The following is a 20,855-nucleotide window of genomic DNA, read 5'->3' as shown; positions in this document are numbered from 1 at the left end:
GCCATGCTACACGCTAACCAGTTAGCCGACTCTTACCCAGTACCTTCTTTCCCAACTGGTCTAGCCTTTCCCCCTCCCCCTACCCCATCCTTTCCCCAACACCCAAATGTTTTTCCTCCCCGTGCAACCAGCTACACTCTAGCCACAGCAACACAACCCATCCAGCCAGCCTCCTCAGTCTACCACCCTTCCCCCGTGTCCCCCGTCTTGCGCCAGCAGATTCTCCTGGGCAACTACGTAGACCTGGCTCAGCTACTACAGCCATCAATCACAGACACTAGCCAGCCCAGGGAAATACAGACCAATTTCGGTTTAGTCCAGCTGCGAAATCCATCACCTACGAGGTCCAAGAACTTAACCCCAGCAGAGTTCGCCCTAGCTTTCTCCCTTTACCGCGAAGTCATATGCTCAGCCTACCCCACACGCAGAACCGAGTTAGATGAGTATCTTCGCATTGAGCTCGACATGGCCTTACGCTTCGGAGGCTCAGGGTTTTACACCTACCATGTCCACTTCGCTAGCCAAGCCGCCGGCCGCATCAAGCAGTTCAATCAGGGAACATACTGGGGCGCTCTGGACGCCGAGCTTTACTGCCGCATCTTTGCAGCATGCGCATCCCTCTCTTGCCAAGTATGCGGAGCCCCCTCCCACCCGGCCTCAGCATGCATAGTCAGCACTCCACCACCTCACTCACTTTCCTCTCCATCATGCAACGCCTCAGACTTTAACCGTCTATCACCCGCAGGGAGGCAGTAAGGAGTAATAAATTCAATGAGCTAGGCTGCTTTCTCTCTAATTGCCGCCTAATTCACATCCGCTCTTTCTGCGGCGTCGCTCACATCAGGAGCACCCGCCCCCACAACCCAACCTAACATTTAAGGCATAAACGTATTTCCCCTTTAGAGTGTAACGGAGGCCTGGTGCTGGGCAAACCATACGCGCATCATTCTAACTCCTCCAGGTAATGTTTAGTTGGATTTAGAAGTGAAGACGTAGTCATTCGTTCCGGGCATGTTATTTTCAAGCCACATGTTTCTGGTCCAGAAACACTTTCAGAACATCCCGCACATTTTGGGGGCATTCTCAGAACATTATTAAAGCCATTTCTCCCGCACCGGCGCAGCGTCCACAGCAGCTAGACCGGGCATCTCTTATCCAACCATCTAGGCCCTCGGCCGCTCGTCATCCAAGCGTATCACGCTTACATCCGCAACAATCTAAACGAGGTCAGACATGCACACGCTTAAGTCAGCTGCTTTAATCCGACTCTTTTGGGGGCCCGTAATCAGCCCACGCAGATCATGCCGGAGACGGAACCCCCACTCTGAGTCTCCCACTGCACGGACCACAGCTCGTCCTCCCAGATCATCTCTTCACCCCCCTCATATCATTCACATGTTACTTCAATAAACTTACAAACATCACATTGTTGTGGCGTGGTTCCTGCTAGTGAAATTAGGTTAAATTGTTAACATATGTTCAGGAGCATGGCCACGCCTAAAACTCCGCCTCAAACCACGGCCACCCCTATTTATATCCGGCAACACTTCCGGCCACTGCTCGTCTCCATCCTTTCAACCAACACTCCCTCTCCCTTTCTACCCATACAGTTCCCCTTCCGACTCACACAGAGCGATACATCCATCCATCCCTTCTTCCCTCCCTCAACATCCCTTCATCCCTCATCCCTACATCCCTACATCCCTCCATCCCTCATCCCTCCATCCCTAGATCCCTTCATCCCAACATCCCTTCATCCCAACATCCCTCCATCCCTCCATCCCTACATCCCTTCATCCCTTCATCCCTCCATCCCAACATCCTCTGCCAGTCAATATTTATATTTAAACTGTGCATATTTATATACTGCATATACTAACATTTTAATTCCAGGTATTGTCTGGGGGGCCCGTAATCAGCCCACGCAGATCATGCCGGAGACGGAACCCCCACTCTGAGTCTCCCACTGCACGGACCACAGATCGTCCTCCCAGATCATCTCTTCACCCCCCTCATATCATTCACATGTTACTTCAATAAACTTACAAACATCACATTGTTGTGGCGTGGTTCCTGCTAGTGAATACATTGTAATGGTGAAAATAAGATGAAGTAAAGTCTTTCTATAAGATGGTTGGTTGGATTTATTAAGTGATGCCTTTGTCCTGATCATAAATAGGATCCTTAGCTGTTTTTACAGTTTCCTGTCACTGAAACCACATTATCTCACAATTATTATATAAAAATGTCTAGTACATTTCAAATAAAACCCACAGAGAAAATAAGATTTTCAAGAAATCTGGATAAATTGTCTCAGCTGTGGGTTAAAGTGCTCAATGTCTGTGTAAATATCACATTGTGAAGCAACAGCCTTTCACTTCCCTTGGTAACTATTCTATTGAGAGGTAGATAAATCACATTCACAGGGACGTTAATATGTACATGTTTTCACTAAGAACATATGAGACATAAATGTTCCTCGAATTCAGTGCAGGTTAACGCTACAGAAACGGCACTCTTGTCTGCTGCAACTGACAGGTTCACAACACAGCCACTCTTCATAAATAATGAAGAGGAAACATCTTCCACTGAGGACAGGAGGAGGTGAAAGAAGACCAGGGGGGAACAGAGTGAGCCAGTAAAGGTACAGAGCTTTTAACAGAGAAAAAGGAAGAATGGCAGCTTGTAAGAGAAAGGTGAGGTTTTCATTGATGAACAAGAAAAAGCAAACAGTTAAAAAAAAAGACAGTGACAGCATGAACAACAGAAACAGGAAAGAGTAGTTGACGAGGCAAAATTATGACAGGTCGAGAGACAGACAAACATACAGACAAGTAACTTTTTGGTACTCAAACTAAATGAGTATTTTATATTGGCAGACTGCAGAGCATGGTTTCCCCCATGTTTTTGTCAACACTGAATTCAGAGTGATGACCAACTGAGCAGGGAGCATCAAGTGTTGCTGACATGGCAGTCAGGCAAGCTGGTGCCCTGCTGCTAGCCCAAACTGTCAACCAACCAGAATCGTGTCAACGCCAGTCAGAGATCCCGCTGACACGCCACACACACACACACACACACACACACACACACACACACACACACACACACACACACACACACACACACACACACACACACACACACACACACACACACACACACACACACACACACACACACACACACACACACACACACACACACACACACACACACACACACACACACAGCACAGAGCAGATCCAAACAGAGAGGAGCGCATCTGTCTGGAACACGTCGACCCAGGCCTTCCTTTGCTGTCTCAGCAACTTCACAGTAGAACAGAACCAGCTCAAAAATATTGCTGATGTGCTTTTATGAAGCATCACCATCCCCCACGCACTAACAGCACTGTGAATATGGAGTTGGCTTTTGAGGAATCATAGAAGCATTACTCCGTTGATTCATCAAAATGATTTACTGGAATCCCTGTCGATGCATTATTACAATGCTGAATGCCTTCCTGTCACTAATACCTCAGACGAGTGTCAATAATGAATTTCAGAAAAATTAAACCACCTGGGTTTGATTGGTGGAAAGGATGTCTATCATCTACACTCATGCCATTTCCACACTCAATGAATATGTGGATACTAGTTCGTATACAAGCTACTATCCTCATACCACTCCTAATACTATCATCAGCTTGAATCATAGTCCTTTAGGTAATGCTGAAGCCCCTATGATTCAACCTGTTGTGGCTTGTTTACGGTTTGTGATTTATTACAACTATGTGCCACGTCTTGCATACTGAAGAATTATAAATAACTTCATTAAAACTCACATGTTATGATGTTTAAAGATGCACTGATGTGAGCATGCCTAACATTGAGCATCGCTTGTTCCAGTATACCTTACATGAACCTGTACTATCTATTTATGTCTATAAAAGGCCATTATCATCTAATTTCCAAAGCAGTCCGGTGTTTCTCAGATCCCCTGTGAACCATTTAAAATGCCTGCTAGAATGAAAAAGGTGGCAGAGCCAGTATTGACATTAGCATTTTTTGTCTTGTGGTTTGTTGCACCTTGTAACCCCCATGTACTAATGGGACATGGGGGAGATTCTGTCATGTTGTTGTTTACTACTTTCTTAAACAGATGTTTCCCCTTTTCCCCACCACCAGAGTGGAACCGTCTGAGTTGTGCTGCAGACTGCCATGTGTTATGAGATGCTCCCCTTTTAATTACACCCACAACATTATATTGACAATGTGTGACAAGGCATGGCCTCTCATCAGTAGCAGTGCAGCAGCACCAACCGTTCCCTCGGCGTCTGAGTCGTGATGCTGAAATATAGATCTGGCCGGAACAGCATCTTCTCAGATAAGACTCTCTGCATACAGTTTTTAATTTAGATCATTACATTTTAAATTAATCTGAATCATCACATTGTTTTTTTAGGAAATGCTATGATTTACATGGTATGGAGGAACATTATTTGTAAAGAACTAGCAAGCTAATCCAATCTACAACATAAGCAGCAGGATTTAGGGCAATGAATACTGTAGATCTTAAAGCACCACCTGCTCTGGAAAAGGTTAGGAACGCTGACCAGATGGGCTGGCATCAATCCGGGCGTCTATTAACCAACGATTTACAGAAAAATATTTCCTTCTGAATTGATGACACAGTGGGAATGGAGAGTAAATGGATAGAAAGTATGCAAGAAATATCCAATCTAAATATTTCTTGATTTTCACTTCAAGCTGTTTGTCTTTGTGCCAGTCTTGTACTTGCATCCCAACACACGGTGGAGATGATTTTGATCAAGACGGTGTAACCATCTTCCAGCTGGCAAACAAACATACTGGCAAAGTAACAGGAGTGTGTACCTTTCACACCACTACCTCTGCTAAAAAAAATGAAAGCTGAGAGGTTAGAGGAATTGTAGGAGTAAAAGGTATTGCTACAATAAGAAGGTGATGGATATGAATCACCAAGTGATAAGAAAAAACAGACTGAAACAAAGACATTGTAAAGGTAAATATAAACTGAGAGTGTATCTGATTTATACATAGAAAAGGTACACAGGCCTGGAAAACTGTTCAAATCAGAATGTGCAGCTCGTTGAAATGAGAAAGCTCATTCTGAGAAATGCCAGTTTTTGTCACTATATGAAAAGTGTGTGAATATCATTGATGTAGAAAGGTAATGAAGAAAAGGGAGTTGCATAACAAAACTGTGTAGCTCTATTTGCATACAGAGTAAGGTGGTTACAGCTAATGTTCACCAACAAAGATAAAAGTCATTGTTCCACATAAGTAAGTCCACAAAGAAAGCTACATTTACTTGCAATGTTCTCTTTAGTTTTAATGGTATAGTAAACAGGGGAAGCATTCTGGCTATTTTTTATGTTGAGTTTTCACAAAGTACAAAGCGAAGTGTGCAACTGTTGCTAATCTATCACTCCAGCCAAGAGTAATCCTCCTGCTCTCCAGCTCAGGGACATTTACACTGGCCAAGTGCTGCGACTGTTGGCCGATGCTAAACTCTGCTAGGCACGCTGACAGGCCATCGGTCATAGTTTGGGATTCTTTTAAAAGGTGGAGACTCCATTTTAAAAGCCAGAGCAGCATAAGTGTCTGATGAATGTTGAAATATAGCAGCCCATACTGGTTGTTTATAAACATAGTTTGTTTTCCAAGCCAGAATATTTTTTATAAAATGAATGAAAGACTCCATTAAATCCTACACACCGTGGGGATGATGCTGATACATACACTTGAATGAGTTTATCGTATATCATAATATGTAAAGAATAACAATGGCATCTTCCTATTACGATTTCACATCTTTCCCCAAGTCTATTTACAGAGTTCTTCTGTTGTTGGCTTTTATTTGGAATCATTTATATATTGAAGAAATACATACAATTCTCATGGCCAGGTGAATGACTTTTAGGACTTTGTTGTGAAAGCTGCTCCTTCTTGTAAAGACACATTAGTCCCTCCAAGGAGAACTTCTTATTGTGCAATATGCATGTACTGTACTGGGTATGCAAACAGTGAAAATACTATTCAGGAATTCTGACACAAGTTGCCTCTGTCCTGCAGTCATTTCTTGAAAACATTTGTTTGTACTATTTTTAGATGACACAAACACTTTGTGGAGTGATGAGAAAAAGACTTCATTTTTCTCTAATGCTTTGTTGCCATGAACTGATCTTGACAAATGTATATAAATTGTATTTAAGCAATGTAACGGTGCCTGAAGAAGCTCTGAAGTGTATCCAGGATGTGTTGGCTCTGATGAGGGGAACATAAGGGGATATAGATTCCCTTCCATCTTCTTATCATACCATTGCTCCTTATAATTCCTCAAAAGTCATTTTTATCCAAGGTTTTCTTTTTCACCTTGCCTCAATTGTACTCTCTTGGATACTTCTCGTCCATCTCTCTTTCCCTCTAGCCTCACCCACAGTTGCAGCTTTTTTGCTCTCATTCTGAGCACGTTCAGCACCTATCCTTGAAACAGGAATTAAGGGAACAATACTGCGGCTTTCCTTTAAATATATGTCAATCTTCTTCTGGTCAAGATAAAAGCACAGGAAAGAGGATATCTGCCTTCAACACCACCACTCTGTATATTTCTGAATCTGGGGTCCTTATTTATTTGCATCTCTCTTCCTTACACTTGTGTTTTACATACCCTTCCTCCCCTCTCATCCTGGTGTCTGACCAACAGCCCCATGTCATGACATACTAGTAGCCAGCTCAAGTTCCACACTATTGGTCGCCCCGCCATACTCGCAAAGAAAATCACAATAACACCTGCACACAGTGTGAAGATGCCTATTGGTGACTCTAAGTACAAAAGCAGGTGCTCACGTTTATGGAAACATTTTATGAAAATATGTTCTGCATGCAAATTAGTGAACGTGCTGAATGGATGGAAACATTTTGCAGATGAGATGCACATTTTAATCCCTTTACCACTCAACTGTCTCAAACTGAAAAGAACGCTCCTTTGCTGTCACTTTTCACCTTGACACTCAATACACTGATATGTTTAAGAAAGAAGAAACACCAGCATACAGAAAACAGAAGCATGCTATAAAAACAGCAGGTAGACAGTCAAAACATCATGGTGCACATGTGCATCTGTGTGCGTGTGTATACCTACAGTGAGGCTTCGTCCCGCAGCTGAGAGAGGCAGCGCTAACATCCAGACACTGAGCTCGCTCCACTGTACTACTGCTGCTGCTGGCTTACTCTCCTATATGAGAGCGAGACACACAACGGCTCCCCCTTACCTTACTCACACACACACAGCAAAGGACAACCAGCTGTGAGGTTCTTGCATACCCCACAGGCAGTCACTCAGCATGACAACTCTGCAGATTTCTCTCCCTCTCTTTCTCCCCTACCCTCTCATCCACACACACAGAACTGTGCAGAGATGCTCACTGTCGACTGGCTGATCCTCCGAGATTTAACAATTTCACAAAATGTTAACAGGGGCACAACCAGGAACTCGCTACCAGCTGCTCTTTCAAACATCTGCAGATGTTTAGTTAGTAGTGGTTTTATCTTAGCTAATCCTCTGAGATTGACACCATATGAGCCTTATTGAACAACATTAAGAGACAGTGACCAAAAGTACTAAGAGAGTGATATGGCATACAGGAGGTTGAATGGAGATGCAAAGTATACAAGGCACAAAGGATATGATGGGAGGACAGCAGTAGTACTTATAAGAGGAACCTTACAATCTACAAAGAGTTAATGGACAGCATATATATTGTATGGTGCTTTTATTCCAAAGTGCTTTACATAGTGCCTTGCATTCACCCACATACACATCGCTGAGCCCAAAGCTGGCCCTCAGGGGTGATTGGGATTCAGCGTCTTGCTCAAGGACACTAGGATCAGACCGCCAACACATAGCTGCTTACACAAATTATCCTTATGTTCTCCTCCGACCTTATTTTCTACCTTGCATTAATATGTATTAGCATCCATACTGTACTTACAAGCGTTATTCTCAGTCCTGTGGCCATGTGCCTTACAAACTGATTTTCAGTGGCATTTGCTTCACTCAGCTGTCCGTCATTAAAGCAGATAAGGAGGGACAGCTTACACTGTTACTGCATCCAAGCCATAGCATCACAATAGCAATAACATTATTCCATTATTCCAACTTGGGTGCATTCATGCATTATTTTAAGATGTTTACCCAGCCTGCTAACCTTGTATTGACTGAATCTAATGACTCCACTGACTGCAAATAAACTTAAATTAGCTTATTTGCTGTATTACCCATTTTAGGCAATTCCTCAAAAAGGGAAACCCGATAAAACAGACATAGTTTATGTCCTTTAAATTCAGATGAAGCGATAGATTTTGCTGTCATTAGTGAATTGTAATTCCAGCAGTGCTGTCATTTTTGGTACCACTTTTAGTTCTTTTCACCCAGAAGATAGTTTAGCAAATAACAAATCCACTAGTGAATCATTAAACTGCCAAAAATAATAAATTGCCCTGGTGTCACATATGTTTTTGTTTCAGTACAGCAAAACAGAGACAATAAATAGTTTGACAGTGTGCGTGTGCGGGTAACTGTGTGTCAAACTCTGACAGCAGAGGACAGGAGCACTGCATCCATAAACAATACTAAAACGCTGTAGAGACTCGCAGCAAATTACCCCCCAGTTTTGCGGATACAAGCCTTAAAATGTTTACTCGCCAAGCAGGACATACTGTATAGACGCTGATGTGAACGAACTTCGATTTAGCTGCATACTGTCGTAAATACGACATTAGTCCTCAAAGTTCAGGTGACATCCTCTATTTTATGGCATAGCATGACTCAACTTGACCAGAAGCTGCTTCAGCAAGACTAAAAGAAAGCCCTGTGTGGGAGAGCACGGCTGAATTAGTCATTAATACCTGGAGTCATAAAAACTGCTGATATTGCATGAAATCATCACACACACAATTGTCCTATATATGGCCCCAAAAGTCTAAACCTTTACTTATACTTGTCATTCTTGAAATAAAATACAATTTCCTCTCCCTAACTGCAGCCTCTATTAAAAGTGGAAAATGTTAAAAAAAAAAGCAATTTTCAAATAGATTAAATGGTGTGCAATCCCAAAAACAAAAGGCCATCAGTCTAGCGGGGACATAACTCTTATCCTGGGAGAAACTGAAGATAGGTTCACTTGAAAACTGAGAAAATAAAGATATGTTTTGGCAAGGTGAATGATATGAGAGCTCCTATGAAATAGACAGAAAATATCCCGCAGCGTAGATGACTGAAACTAGTCAACCAGAAGATTTGTGATTGAGAAGGGATTATAGTAATAGGAACATCAGAGTGGGGAAACTTTTTGACAGCAGTATAGGGTAGTGTCACAATACTGATAAAACTCAGAGGCAAATATGATGAGATGCCGCAACAGAGAATACATTTATTCAGAAGAGCGGGGGGGAAATATGAAAAATAACACCTGATGGCACAAATAAAAGGGAGGAAACATTGATAGACTCACACAGCAGGGAGCAAAACATTTCCAGGCCAAACATGGGGTATAATAATAATAATAATAATAATAATAATAATAATAATAATAATAATAATAATAATAATAATAATAATAATAATAATAATAATAATAGCTTGCATTTATATAGCGCCTTTCAAGGGAACCAAGGTCGCTTTACAAGTAATAGGGCAAAAACAAACATAACAAAACAAAAGTCAGACAAAAGTAAAAACAACAGATCGATTTAGGGGCCGAAAGCCTTGGCCTATGAGCCTATGATAGAAAGGGAGGTGCCCCTCTGCTTCCTGGCACCCACAACTCTGCAGTGTGTGTGTGTGTGTGTGTGTGTGTGTGTGTGTGTGTGTGTGTGTGTGTGTGTGTGTGTGTGTGTGTGTGTGTGTGCGTGCGTGCGTGCGTGCGTGCGTGCGTGCGTGCGTGTGTGTGTGTGTGCGGGTACGGGTGCGTGCGCACGTGCGTGCGCACACTCACATTCTTATATTACAATAGCGTCAGGCCTCAGGACCCGGCAGCTGTCCCTTTCATGTGTGCTGTTGTATGAAGGCTTGTTCAGTGTTGTGTCTGTCAGCAGGTCTTATGACTTCAGTAGCTGAGTTCAATCCAACACAACACACCTTATCCTTATAGCCTAGGGTGCAACAGAAACAAAAATCAATCTGAAATTCACCTAAAACTCTGAAGAAAAAAGCAACAACCACCAAAATGGTTTCTTATGCCTCATTGCATTCAGTAATAGGAACATTTTCCTTAAGCCAAAGCCATTCTGACAGGGTAGGAAATGACATAAGAACAGTGAGGCTCAACTGCCTGCATGCATGCACAGTACAGTATGTATGCATGTGGAGGCCTATTTATGTATATTTAGAGAACATGTGATGATTGAGGCTACAGTCTGTTCTGCTTCACGCTTTTGTAAACACACAATCGACCCAGAACCATCCTTGAGGTTATAAACAACATTGTAACCCACACACATGTGCTGTCTATCTGCACTTAAACACATTCATACTCGTGCATACACACACACATATATGCAATAATAAACAAACACACCCATGTGATGCCACCATCCATGCCAGAATCCCCGGTGTTGGTATGTCTGCACCAACAAACCCTGCAGTGTGCACCATCTGTCTGCTCGTTGCCCACAGTGTGTACACATAACTGAGCAAACAAATATGCATATTATAACATCAGTAAAACACATATACATACATACAGTGTTTCAGCCATAAACAATGCATGACATGACTGACAGGGAGAATTACACAAGCTCCTCAAGGCGACTCGCATCACTCTTCTACTAATGCAGCGTTATCAGTAACAGGCTTTAGATGGACAGGAGGAGAATAGGAAGAGACAGGCCGGCAGACAAGTGCACTTACAAAGGCTAGATTTATTTATATTCTTACCTCATGCCTCGTGACATTTACTCTAGAATACAAATCAATAATCAATTAAACAAACGTATCTCACACACCAGGAAGTAGGCTCTACTTACTTACAATTACATCAACTAATCTCCATCCCAGCAGGACACCGAAGAACTCACCAGTAGCTTGGAACAGGTGACACACACACACACACACACACACACACACACACACACACACACACACACACACACACACACAATGCTTCACTCAACTTTTGCCCTTTTTTGTAAATTACGAATCCTCTCACTACGTATCGATTTCCCTTCTCTTTGTTTTCTGTCTTTCCCTCTTTTACGTGTAAGAAATATATTCTCTCATCTGTTTTGTGAATCTGAGGTCATCACCTACTAGATCTTAGAACCACAGGGGCATCACAAAGTTGGCTTCACCTGGTGTGTGTTTGTGTGTGTGCAAGAGACACACACATGGAGAGATACTGAGATACTGCCTCGAGCCCTCTGCATGTTCACCAGCACACTCAGCAAAACCTCTTTCTCTTTGATCGAAAGTTGAAATATTAAAATGACTGGACATGACTTGTTGAACTCTGATAACTAAAGAAGGGGAGTATTTGGAAGACCAATCCAACTGTTGTCTCACAAATATCATCGTTGGGTAACTGCCAATACTATTTAGCAGATCTGTTAACCCCACAGCATGTTAGGCGACATAAGGCCAGAGTTTATACGCGTCTGTATTTCTGTGACAGGATCATTAAACCAATTGGTAAGAATTGGTGTGAGATCAAGCATTTGTCCACTTCTTTATGAAATTCAGCTTATGACAGCTGTGATATGATAAACTAAGCAGTGAGGCCTTGATAGTGATGTCGAAAATTGCCAATGGCATTCATTACAGAGTGCCAGTAGTACTATACAGAGCATCATGGTGTTAAAAGAAAACAAAATAGGCAGTCAAAATGTCGTTCCTTTTGAGAAATTCACCTAAATGAATGTAATAGAACAACAAAAGAAGACATTGAATAAAAAAGACAAAACATGCACAAAATGAAAAATAACAAATCAAAAGGAACACCAGAAAAAGTCTGAAATGAAAAAAGGGAACGGAGAGACGAGAGGCAGAGAAGGGATGAAGGGATGAAGGGATGCAGTGATTTATAAAGGGATTGTCTGAAGGCAAAAGCTGACTGGTAGCCTAAGTGGCGTCCAACAGAGGCGTCCAACAGAGGCGTCCAACAGAGGCGTCCAACAGAGGCGTCCAACAGAGGTGTCCAACAGAGGTGTCCAACAGAGGGGTCCAACAGAGGCGTCACACAGAGGCGTCACACACCGGGAGCCCGGCCAGACACAGCAAAGCCCCCTGGATCTATGGATGGATTCATTTCACAGTTCTGTTTACTTTTGTCTGTGTCTCTCCCCCCCCCCCCCCATCTCTCTCTCTCTCTCTCCTTGACTTTGCTTGCCTCATCATTTGCTTCTCGTACTTCTGCTCAACCCTCTGTCTCCTTTTTGTCTTCTTTCTCCTTTGAGTCAGTATCCTTAACAGCTTCTGTTTCAGCCTGATTGCCATTTTGTATTCAGCACCACCAGAGACAAATGTGAAGACAAACTTAAAGTTACCAGTCACCCAAATTAGAAGACACAGAGGAAAACTCTGACCTTTAGATAATTGGTTGAATTGCATGTGCGTCAGTCTGAATTGCCTCAGATAAATTGAGGATGTGTTACTGAATATTCAGCTGATACACAGTTGTTTACATAAACATTTTCAAACAATTCATACATCAATATTTAACAATAAGATAATTTGCTCTTGTTGGAGGGATGTGCCATTTAAGTCTTTTTTGTATTAACTGCACATATTACAGACAAAGATGTCTTTCTTTCTTTCTTAACCTTAATCTTTTCGTTTTACATATTCTTGTGTGTATATGTTAAAGGTGGGGTAGGTAAGTTTGAGAAACCGGCTCGAGATACACTTTTTGATGTATTCCATGGAATGCTCTTAACATCCAATGAATATCTTAAGAGCTTTGACAAAAAATCCATAGAGAAATGTCATCTGTGGAAGCCGTAGTACTGTAAAAAGCATGACCAATCATCTGAGCCGGCCCGGCTAAAATAACTGGATGGCCTACCTGCCTGTCAGCCTGCCTCTGTGCACAAACTTATCTCGTGCACTCATTGGTCATGTGCGCATTCGTGTGTGTTGGAGGAGGGGCTCTGTAAGGAAGTGGCAGATTTTTTCCAGTTGTGTATTTTAGAATTGTTGCGCACTCGAGCTGGTTTCTCCAAAATTACCTACCCCACCTTTAAGTAATCCTGCCTTTTTTGTGTCTAATGTATATATTTTAAGGTTTTAACATAAAGGTCTGACGTAATTTTGCAAACTCTTTGGCATATCTGAACTGCAAATAAACTGAACATGAAGTAGAACCATTTTTGTTTCCTGTTTGCGCGAGTTGCAGGTAATTCGAGCAAAAGCAACAGGCTTCTCAGGTCATGACCTCATTAAAATAAAACTAATTCTGACTTTCATATCAAATGAGCAGCTGCTTCGTTGTGGTTATGAAGGTGTCTGTAACCTGAGAGACTCTGGGAACATAACCCTGGTCTTACCACAACATCATTTTTAATGGCATTTACTTGAACCATTATTATGTGGCAAATATGACAAAAATCTAGTCTAAAACTTAATTGGGGTAGCTCAACATGCGGGTATGAGTAACTGCTTAAGATAACCTCAACAAGAATCATGCAGTTAATCATATTTAATTACTCTACTACATTATCCAATTGTAAGCAAACCTAGAACAAAAGAACATCCTCAAATACTTTTATGGTAGATTTAAATATATATACCTTGTTTTTATTTAGAACAGCCCTACATTTGTATCTATTGAAAGACACATTGTAACGGCCCGTCCACACAGCGGCGTGCGCTTCCAACGCTTCTGCCCATTCACTTTGAATGGGGTGACGTCACTTTTAGCCGAACTGCATCGTGGGAAGCGACGCGGAGCGTTGCTGGCGTGGCTCGCTACAAAAGTTGAGCAATGTTCAACTTTTTACGCCTCGGCAGAAGCGTCAGCCAATCGAATCATATGCCAGTACAAGCTCTAGCCAATCAAACCGCTGCTTGTTTGTCAGGGGCGGGAGATTCATGTGATTGGTTGTTGGTCGAGTGTCAGACACGCACGCCGCTGTGTGACTGGACGGGCCGTAATGGTTTACATAGCGGAGTGACTTCACATTACACAGACTATATTTATGACAGATACAGAAATATCTATATTTCAAAATAGCTTCTTTAAAAGTTTCAGGCTTTTCCTTGAAGCACCAAGGATTCCTCCCCCACACAATGCGTCATCGGAGCAGCCTACACGTCAGAGCTGGCATAAAGCCCACGCTCTATAGTAGCAAACTTTAAAGTTTACCCAGTGATTCATCGTCTTTCATTACACCAAGACCTGAACCATTGTAGTAGTAAACCTTACAAGTTTAGCCGGTGATTCATCCTCTTTCATTACAACAGCACCCACATGCACACACAGACTTCCCCATGTTCTATTCTCACCAGCTCATTTGTCCCTCTAATTCCCCCACGTGAGTTTTTCCAATACCAGAAGCTTCCTTATAAAAACTGCTCGTGCTAAAATCTGATGCAGCTTTCTCATCTTATCCAAAGCACAATTAAAGTTAGCTCTGCAGAGACATTACAAGACATGACTGTCTATCTAAACCAGGGGTGTCCAAACTTTTTTCACCGAGGGCCACATACAGACAAATATACGAAGGGCTGGGCCACTGAGGTGAGGTATATTGCCTCATAAGTTAAGTTATAGGTCAGCAAAAATAAATCAAATGTAGATAAATGATGCTTAATACTTGAATATGCTTTAAGAAAAACAACAGCCTACATCACAGCTATCCATAGGGTTTCAATTATTTTGTTAGCAACTCATTCCTTAAAACAGAAGCCTTAGATTGCTGATAAGAGGAAATAGGAAGGGTTTATTTCAAGCGTGTTATGAAAATAAGTTATTGGGCTTTTTTCTTATAAACTTAGATTTGATAGAAAACATTTTCAACTTTAACTGACTGAATTTGTTTGAAAAGTGGGCTTTTTAACACATGAATACTGTGTAATATCTGTTTTCATCTATATTTAAGAAGTACAATACAAGACAAGCACAAGTTTCACCTGTGGGCCATATTTCATTATACTTTTTGAATTAGGGCCGTTTCAAAATGGGCCGCGGGCCGCATTTGGCCCCAAATGTGAACGCTTTCACCTTTAAAGTACAACATTGTCACATGTTATTGTATATCCGAACATTCATCTTTCAGCACCACGGTTAGCTTGCCGCTGCATCGCTGTAAATCATGTTTTTGTTCTCAAAATAAACAATTATGAATAAGATAACTCAGCTCCCATAATAGGAAAACTGTATTGTGTTAATATTTGAGGACACTGATATTCCCTTTTGTATAATGTACAGACTGGTTTAATGGTCAGTGGGGTTTGCTAGGAATTGATAAGTCACTGTATGTGTAAGCTGTAAGCATCTACTATTTCCTTGAATGGATAATGTAGTCTGGCATTGGTGTGCAAAGAGAATACTTATGAGCAGCAGCAGGAGAGATTTAATTATTAAAGCAGAAAAGGAGACATGGGAAGGACAGAGACGAACAGATGGCTAATGAAAAGAAGGACTCCCAGTCTGGAGACAATGACGGACACTACGGTCCCACTGTGCAGAAATAATAAAAGAGTGAACTTTCTCTTGGTTTTAAGTCTCTTGACAGTTAGAAGTCACAGATGTAGTCACAGAAATGTCTGATCGATACTAACGTCCTACCAATGCATGCTCTGATTCAAGTCTACATGATTTTTTTAGTGTTTTTATGAAAAATATTCAGTTTTCAGCATTCCCAGAAGAGAAATTGACATTTTCCTTATAAGAATGAAATGATGTGCATGTTCAAAAACAAAAACAGATTTTGTTGTTTTCTTTTTGTACTGACATTAGGGCAAAACAACGTATTTGCCACATGCACAAACAAATGGCTTTTTCAGTTTCTGCTGCATGACATTTTAAAAGATGGAAGATCCATATTGATACTTCTGAGATGTTACGACTGGTGCGTGACTTCAGTCACAACATCAAAATATCACGAGCTGGGTGGGGGTGTGCTACGTCTGAGGTGAGTCACTTATCATGTCATTAAGGTAAAGAGCAATAATAAACACATCACATCCGCAGATAACTAATTTGGAAATCTCTCAGGTGTGTAATTGGCAAAGGTGCAGAACCAACGAATATTTGGGCTAAATGTCAAACTTGTATTCAAAGATATATAAAGGAACAGGCTACGAATTGAATCCTTTTTTAAATAAAATAACAGATCAATTGTATAGAAGAATAAAAAAAGTGATATTGTGCTTGAGTAGCTTTGTAATAAATCCTAGTCAAAGATATCATATCAAACTCACCCCTGATTCTGTGGAGCTCATTGCTAAAATACAGAGTGCCAACAGTCCAATGTGCCTCACAGCAACAAAACACACTCGTAGGACTGAGGGATAAAGAGTTAATAGGTGATATGTGTGTCCAGAAGTTATGCGTCAGCTGGTTTTACGACAGCATGTGCACATCAATGAGAACGGGAATCCTTGGTCACATGAGAGCGTGCAGCACTTTAATGTCAGACCTAGGAATTAACACGTTTGTAGATAAACATGACTCATTTTGAGAGCCTGCCATCTTGTAAAGGAATACAACACACTCACTTCTTAGTTTAGAATTACAGCCCAGCAACCCTCTCAAAAATCTCTGCTATTTGTCCTTGAGATGGAAAATCAGGGAAATATGGAGAGATGGAGGCAGAAAGACAAAGGGACAACAAGAGACAAAGAAGAGAGGTAAGCAATAAGCATACAAAGTGGTCAAATGAAAGGCGGTAAAGTAGGAATGTGGACATTTAAGTACAATGTAAAGTAACGCTGTAACGTGATAAGCCTTTTATAGAAACCACTCTGGCCTGCTCTGGTCATAATTATTACTTGGAAATAGCAGCCACCTGTTGGAGGGGGAAACTCCAGAGCAACACAGAGTGGCTCACACCATCAACATAGTACATAAAGACAGAAGACCAACAATTAAAGATATTACTGACATAACTTCATTATATGAAGATTAAAATGTACATTAAAATAGAGTGAGATAAGAAACAAAACATGCACACATTGAATTCCTGCACATTAAAAACCAGTCTAAGTATCAACATTTGGATAAATTAACAAACTCAATACGTTTTGAAATCAGATGACTTGACACGATACCACACAAACACAATATCTTAAATAAATACAGTTATTGATTGTTGTTCTGTATGGGATTGCTGCATAGCAACAACGCAGTTCTGGAGAACATGTTGCAAAGCTTCATTCATTTTCAAATGTATACAAGTCTAGTTGGTTCATAAAAGGAAGAGAGAATACATTTCCAATACTTAACTGAGGTAAGTCCATTCTGGATGATATTTATTCAAACGCTTCCTCTAATATTCAACAGTTCAGTGAAGAAAACTATTCAAAAGTGAGAGTCCAGAAGGAAATGAGAACACTAAGCATCTTAAATTATGGCAACAGCTAGTCATATCTACAGTAGGCTACGGGCCTTACATATTGGTCAGCTTCCCTCAGAACGCTAAGCCATTTATTTATTTAAAGCACATTAGATGTGGCTGTAAAACATTTACAGCATTTTGTCTGACGAATCAAAAACGTCAACAATGTAATGCAGAGCAACTGTTATTCAGATTTGTTCTGATTTAGTCTAACATGATAGCCAACATTGTTTCAGGTGTCATTTGTCCCAGTATCATACATTACAATTGGAGGGTATTAGTCCCCTAATACCTCTTGAACCCCTTTACTCTTCAACTGCTATGTATAATATAGTGTGTTGATTTGGATGGCAGAAATACTTCTTAATGATATTCTAGTCACCAAAATGTTAAACTCTAAATAAAAGCACTCTTCCATTTCCTCACAGATATCTGGTCGAGAAGAGATAGTGATGGGGAAATCTGGTCCAAAGAATGATCTCAGTTTCTCTCCCTTTAGGCAAGTCTTACACATATTTAGGCTACACATATTTATCATTGTTTTCCTGTTTACTATTTTATTTTATTTCAAAACAAACCATACAAGCTAATGCTTCTGAATATATGTTTCCTATCTAACAACTGTTGTGTTAATGACTGCTCAGGTGGAGACGACAGGCAGCAAAGAACAGGAGGTTCTGCATCGTTTGGATCAACAGGGTGGTGAATAAGCAGGTGGAGAAGCAAACCGCTGAGATAAATGCAGAACTCCTCGACTTGTGGTATACGCTGACAGAGACGATGTCTGATATTCAGAATATGAGAGGGATGGTGTCTGAGATTCAAGAGCTTGGAGAGATGGCGGTAGCAGCAAATGAGATATTCCTAAATTACACGAGGCAGGAGCAAGAGGAGAGAGTCCTATTAAGGTGCCACAGAAGAATCGAGCAAGAATACTTGGAGGAAAGCAAAGAGGAGGAAAAAGATGAAGCAAACTCTGTGAATTTGGAGACATTAAGGTATAACCTTTCTAAAAAAAATTGTTATACTTTCAGCCTCTTCGTAGTAAAGAAACCAACATCATCTGAGGTGGAGGAAAGCAGGAACGTCTGCATGTAGAGACAGAAGGAAAGCTGAGAAACACTGGAATGATGTTGATGTGTGTTATTTTCTCTGCTGTGGATAACACTTTGCTAATTTGATAATCATGTGCCATATTGCTCTCACACAGTCAGAGCCCTGATGTAGGAACCAGTAATAGAGACACCAGTGACGCCGCCAATGATTCTGTCCCCAGCTCACCGCCAGCTATATTTGAGGAAGAGGAAAACCAAGAGATGTCATCAGATGTTGCCGCTGTCGCTGACACCAGCCGGTTAAAGGAATACTCCAGGATTCCCTTTGATCCCGGGTTCACTACCGCGGGACTCGGGTGTGAGGAGGAAAGAGTCCGAGTGGATGGAACAAAAGAGGAGGAGGAGGATGTGCAGACGGAGATACAATGGAAGGAATGGATGGACAAACAGGAAATGAGAGGGCACACTTACAAAGTAAAGCAAGTTGACCAACAGAATACTGAAACACCGAGAGAGGCAGCACATCCACAGAAAGAGGTGATGCAAAACCCAAAAGAGGTCAAAGCTCTGAAAAAAATGAAGACCCTTTTCTTTGACCTCATGAATCCTGTTAAATTCCATAAATGGGAGAGATTCGAAGATGAAGACTGAAGAATCGGCTCGGTTTCATTTATCCGTTCGCCATGCTTCATAAATCATCCAAGATTTTGAGTATTATGTACAATAATCAGAAATAAAACATTGTGCATCTCCGTGTCTGCAGTGTGTTGGTGGAGCAGTGTGTATCAGAGTGATTTATGAGACTGTCCGAGGCGGAAAATGATAGTGGGGCTTTTTGTTAACCTTTTATCCACCGTATAAAATCACATTTTCCCAAATGACGTGCTTTCTTCACCCCACTCCCACTTTTAAAAGAAACTGGTACATTATGGTCTTGTGTTTTTCAAAAACTGAGATATAGTCAATAGTTCAAAAGGTAAAACCGTTCTGTTCAAATGTTTCCAGACGCCTACCTTAGCTTTCATGGCAATACAATATTAACACACATCCATCTGAAAGCTTCCTCAAAACTTTAAAGAGTGTCTATCTTAAAAGGGACCTATCATGCAAAATGCACTTTGTGATGTCTTTTATACATAAATATGTGTCCCCGGTGCATCGGGGAACTCACGCAGCGTCAGAAAATAAAACCCTTTCTCTTTTCCTCCGTACCCAAATCTTTTAAAAACGGGTGTACAACGAGCGGATACAGATTTCCATCCGCTGTGACGTCGGTGGACAGTATGAGGCATCGCTACAATGGGTGATCTGTTTGGTATTTTGAAAAAAAAACTTCACAGACATGTTTTGTATAGGTATGGCCCTACAATATATTTTTAAAATATAGCATGATAGGTCCACTTTAAGTCTCAAAGGTTAGAGCTAGGATCTTACTCATACATGCAATGAGTCATGACAGAGGTTTCAGACATAATTAAAAACACAGATGTATACTTTTGATTCCTTCAATCAATTGATAAATAAATGCTCATATAAATTACTTATTGAGAAGGGAGGATTTTCTAGGAAAAATATGAACAGAGCAATAGGCAAGCTAATTACACAGGCTCTTTGTAGTTGAGGAAAAACACAGCAGTAAAGCTTCCTGGCTTCTGCAGTACTCAGAGAGCCGTCATGGGATTAGGTAGAGCACCACACTCAGACTGGTGTTAATAACAGCAGTCACTTATATCGTACGCAACCTTGAATTGTACATACAATAAAACACAAATGAACATTCACATATGCATTATGAAAAAAACTATAATAATATCCTATCTTTCATTGTGCTCACCACCTCCCTCTCTGCAATGAAACTTGTACATAACAAATTGTTATATTTAAATGTACATGAGATATAAGGTGGTCACTGCAGCAAGAATGTGTAGATAACATGAAACATAGCGTAGTTTATTTGTAACATAAAATGGTCAAATAACACTAAAACTGATGCCTCAAAGATAACATTTTGTTAAATGTGTCCACATGCCCACAGGCACTTACACACACAGAGACACACACACGGACACACACACGGACACACACACAAACACAGAAAGGTGGAACTTTGTTTACTTCGGAAAACAAGTTAAACTACGTATCAGGGAGAGAAAAGTGCAGTCATGCTTTTTATATTCATTCAAATTACCTTACCTCACCTCCATAAAGAGAATATGATTTA

At 41.1% G+C, this 20,855-nt stretch overlaps 2 protein-coding genes across 6 annotated transcripts in view; one reads left to right on the top strand and one right to left on the bottom strand.

Moving 5' to 3' along the window:
- Nucleotides 1–20,855, bottom strand: part of mctp1a (multiple C2 domains, transmembrane 1a) — a 141,377-nt gene that overhangs the window by 98,286 nt on the left and 22,236 nt on the right. The window contains exon 1 of one of the 5 annotated variants that reach the window (XM_034091838.2): nt 7,168–7,234. The exons of the other annotated variants lie outside the window; for them this stretch is intronic. Coding sequence (XP_033947729.1) covers nt 7,168–7,209 — 42 coding nt within the window. The 5' untranslated portion in view covers nt 7,210–7,234. Of the gene's footprint in view, nt 1–7,167; nt 7,235–20,855 lie in introns of those variants that run through there. 5 annotated transcript variants of the gene reach the window in all.
- On the top strand, nt 17,482–19,390 carry LOC117453006 (uncharacterized). The gene is made up of 4 exons (XM_071204399.1): nt 17,482–17,548; nt 18,008–18,078; nt 18,224–18,577; nt 18,790–19,390. Exons 2-4 carry the CDS (start codon nt 18,032–18,034, stop codon nt 19,283–19,285), a joined length of 897 nt encoding a protein of 298 aa, XP_071060500.1. The 5' UTR covers nt 17,482–17,548; nt 18,008–18,031; the 3' UTR covers nt 19,286–19,390.

The sequence above is a fragment of the Pseudochaenichthys georgianus genome, chromosome 9 (genome assembly GCF_902827115.2).
Source record: "Pseudochaenichthys georgianus chromosome 9, fPseGeo1.2, whole genome shotgun sequence".
NCBI classification, from domain to species: Eukaryota; Metazoa; Chordata; class Actinopteri; order Perciformes; family Channichthyidae; genus Pseudochaenichthys; species Pseudochaenichthys georgianus.
The sequence above is the reverse complement of the archived record's forward strand: the minus strand, read 5'-3'. Positions and strand labels throughout refer to the sequence as shown.

What these genes read in the sequence shown, in the direction of transcription:
- LOC117453006 (XM_071204399.1), top strand. Translation starts at nt 18,032, where the DNA reads ATGGGGAAATCTGGTCCAAAGAATGATCTCAGTTTCTCTCCCTTTAG. An exon ending in CTCAGTTTCTCTCCCTTTAG is followed by an intron (nt 18,079 to 18,223) that starts GCAAGTCTTACA and finishes ATGACTGCTCAG; the next exon opens with GTGGAGACGACAGGCAGCAA. An exon ending in GTGAATTTGGAGACATTAAG is followed by an intron (nt 18,578 to 18,789) that starts GTATAACCTTTC and finishes GCTCTCACACAG; the next exon opens with TCAGAGCCCTGATGTAGGAA.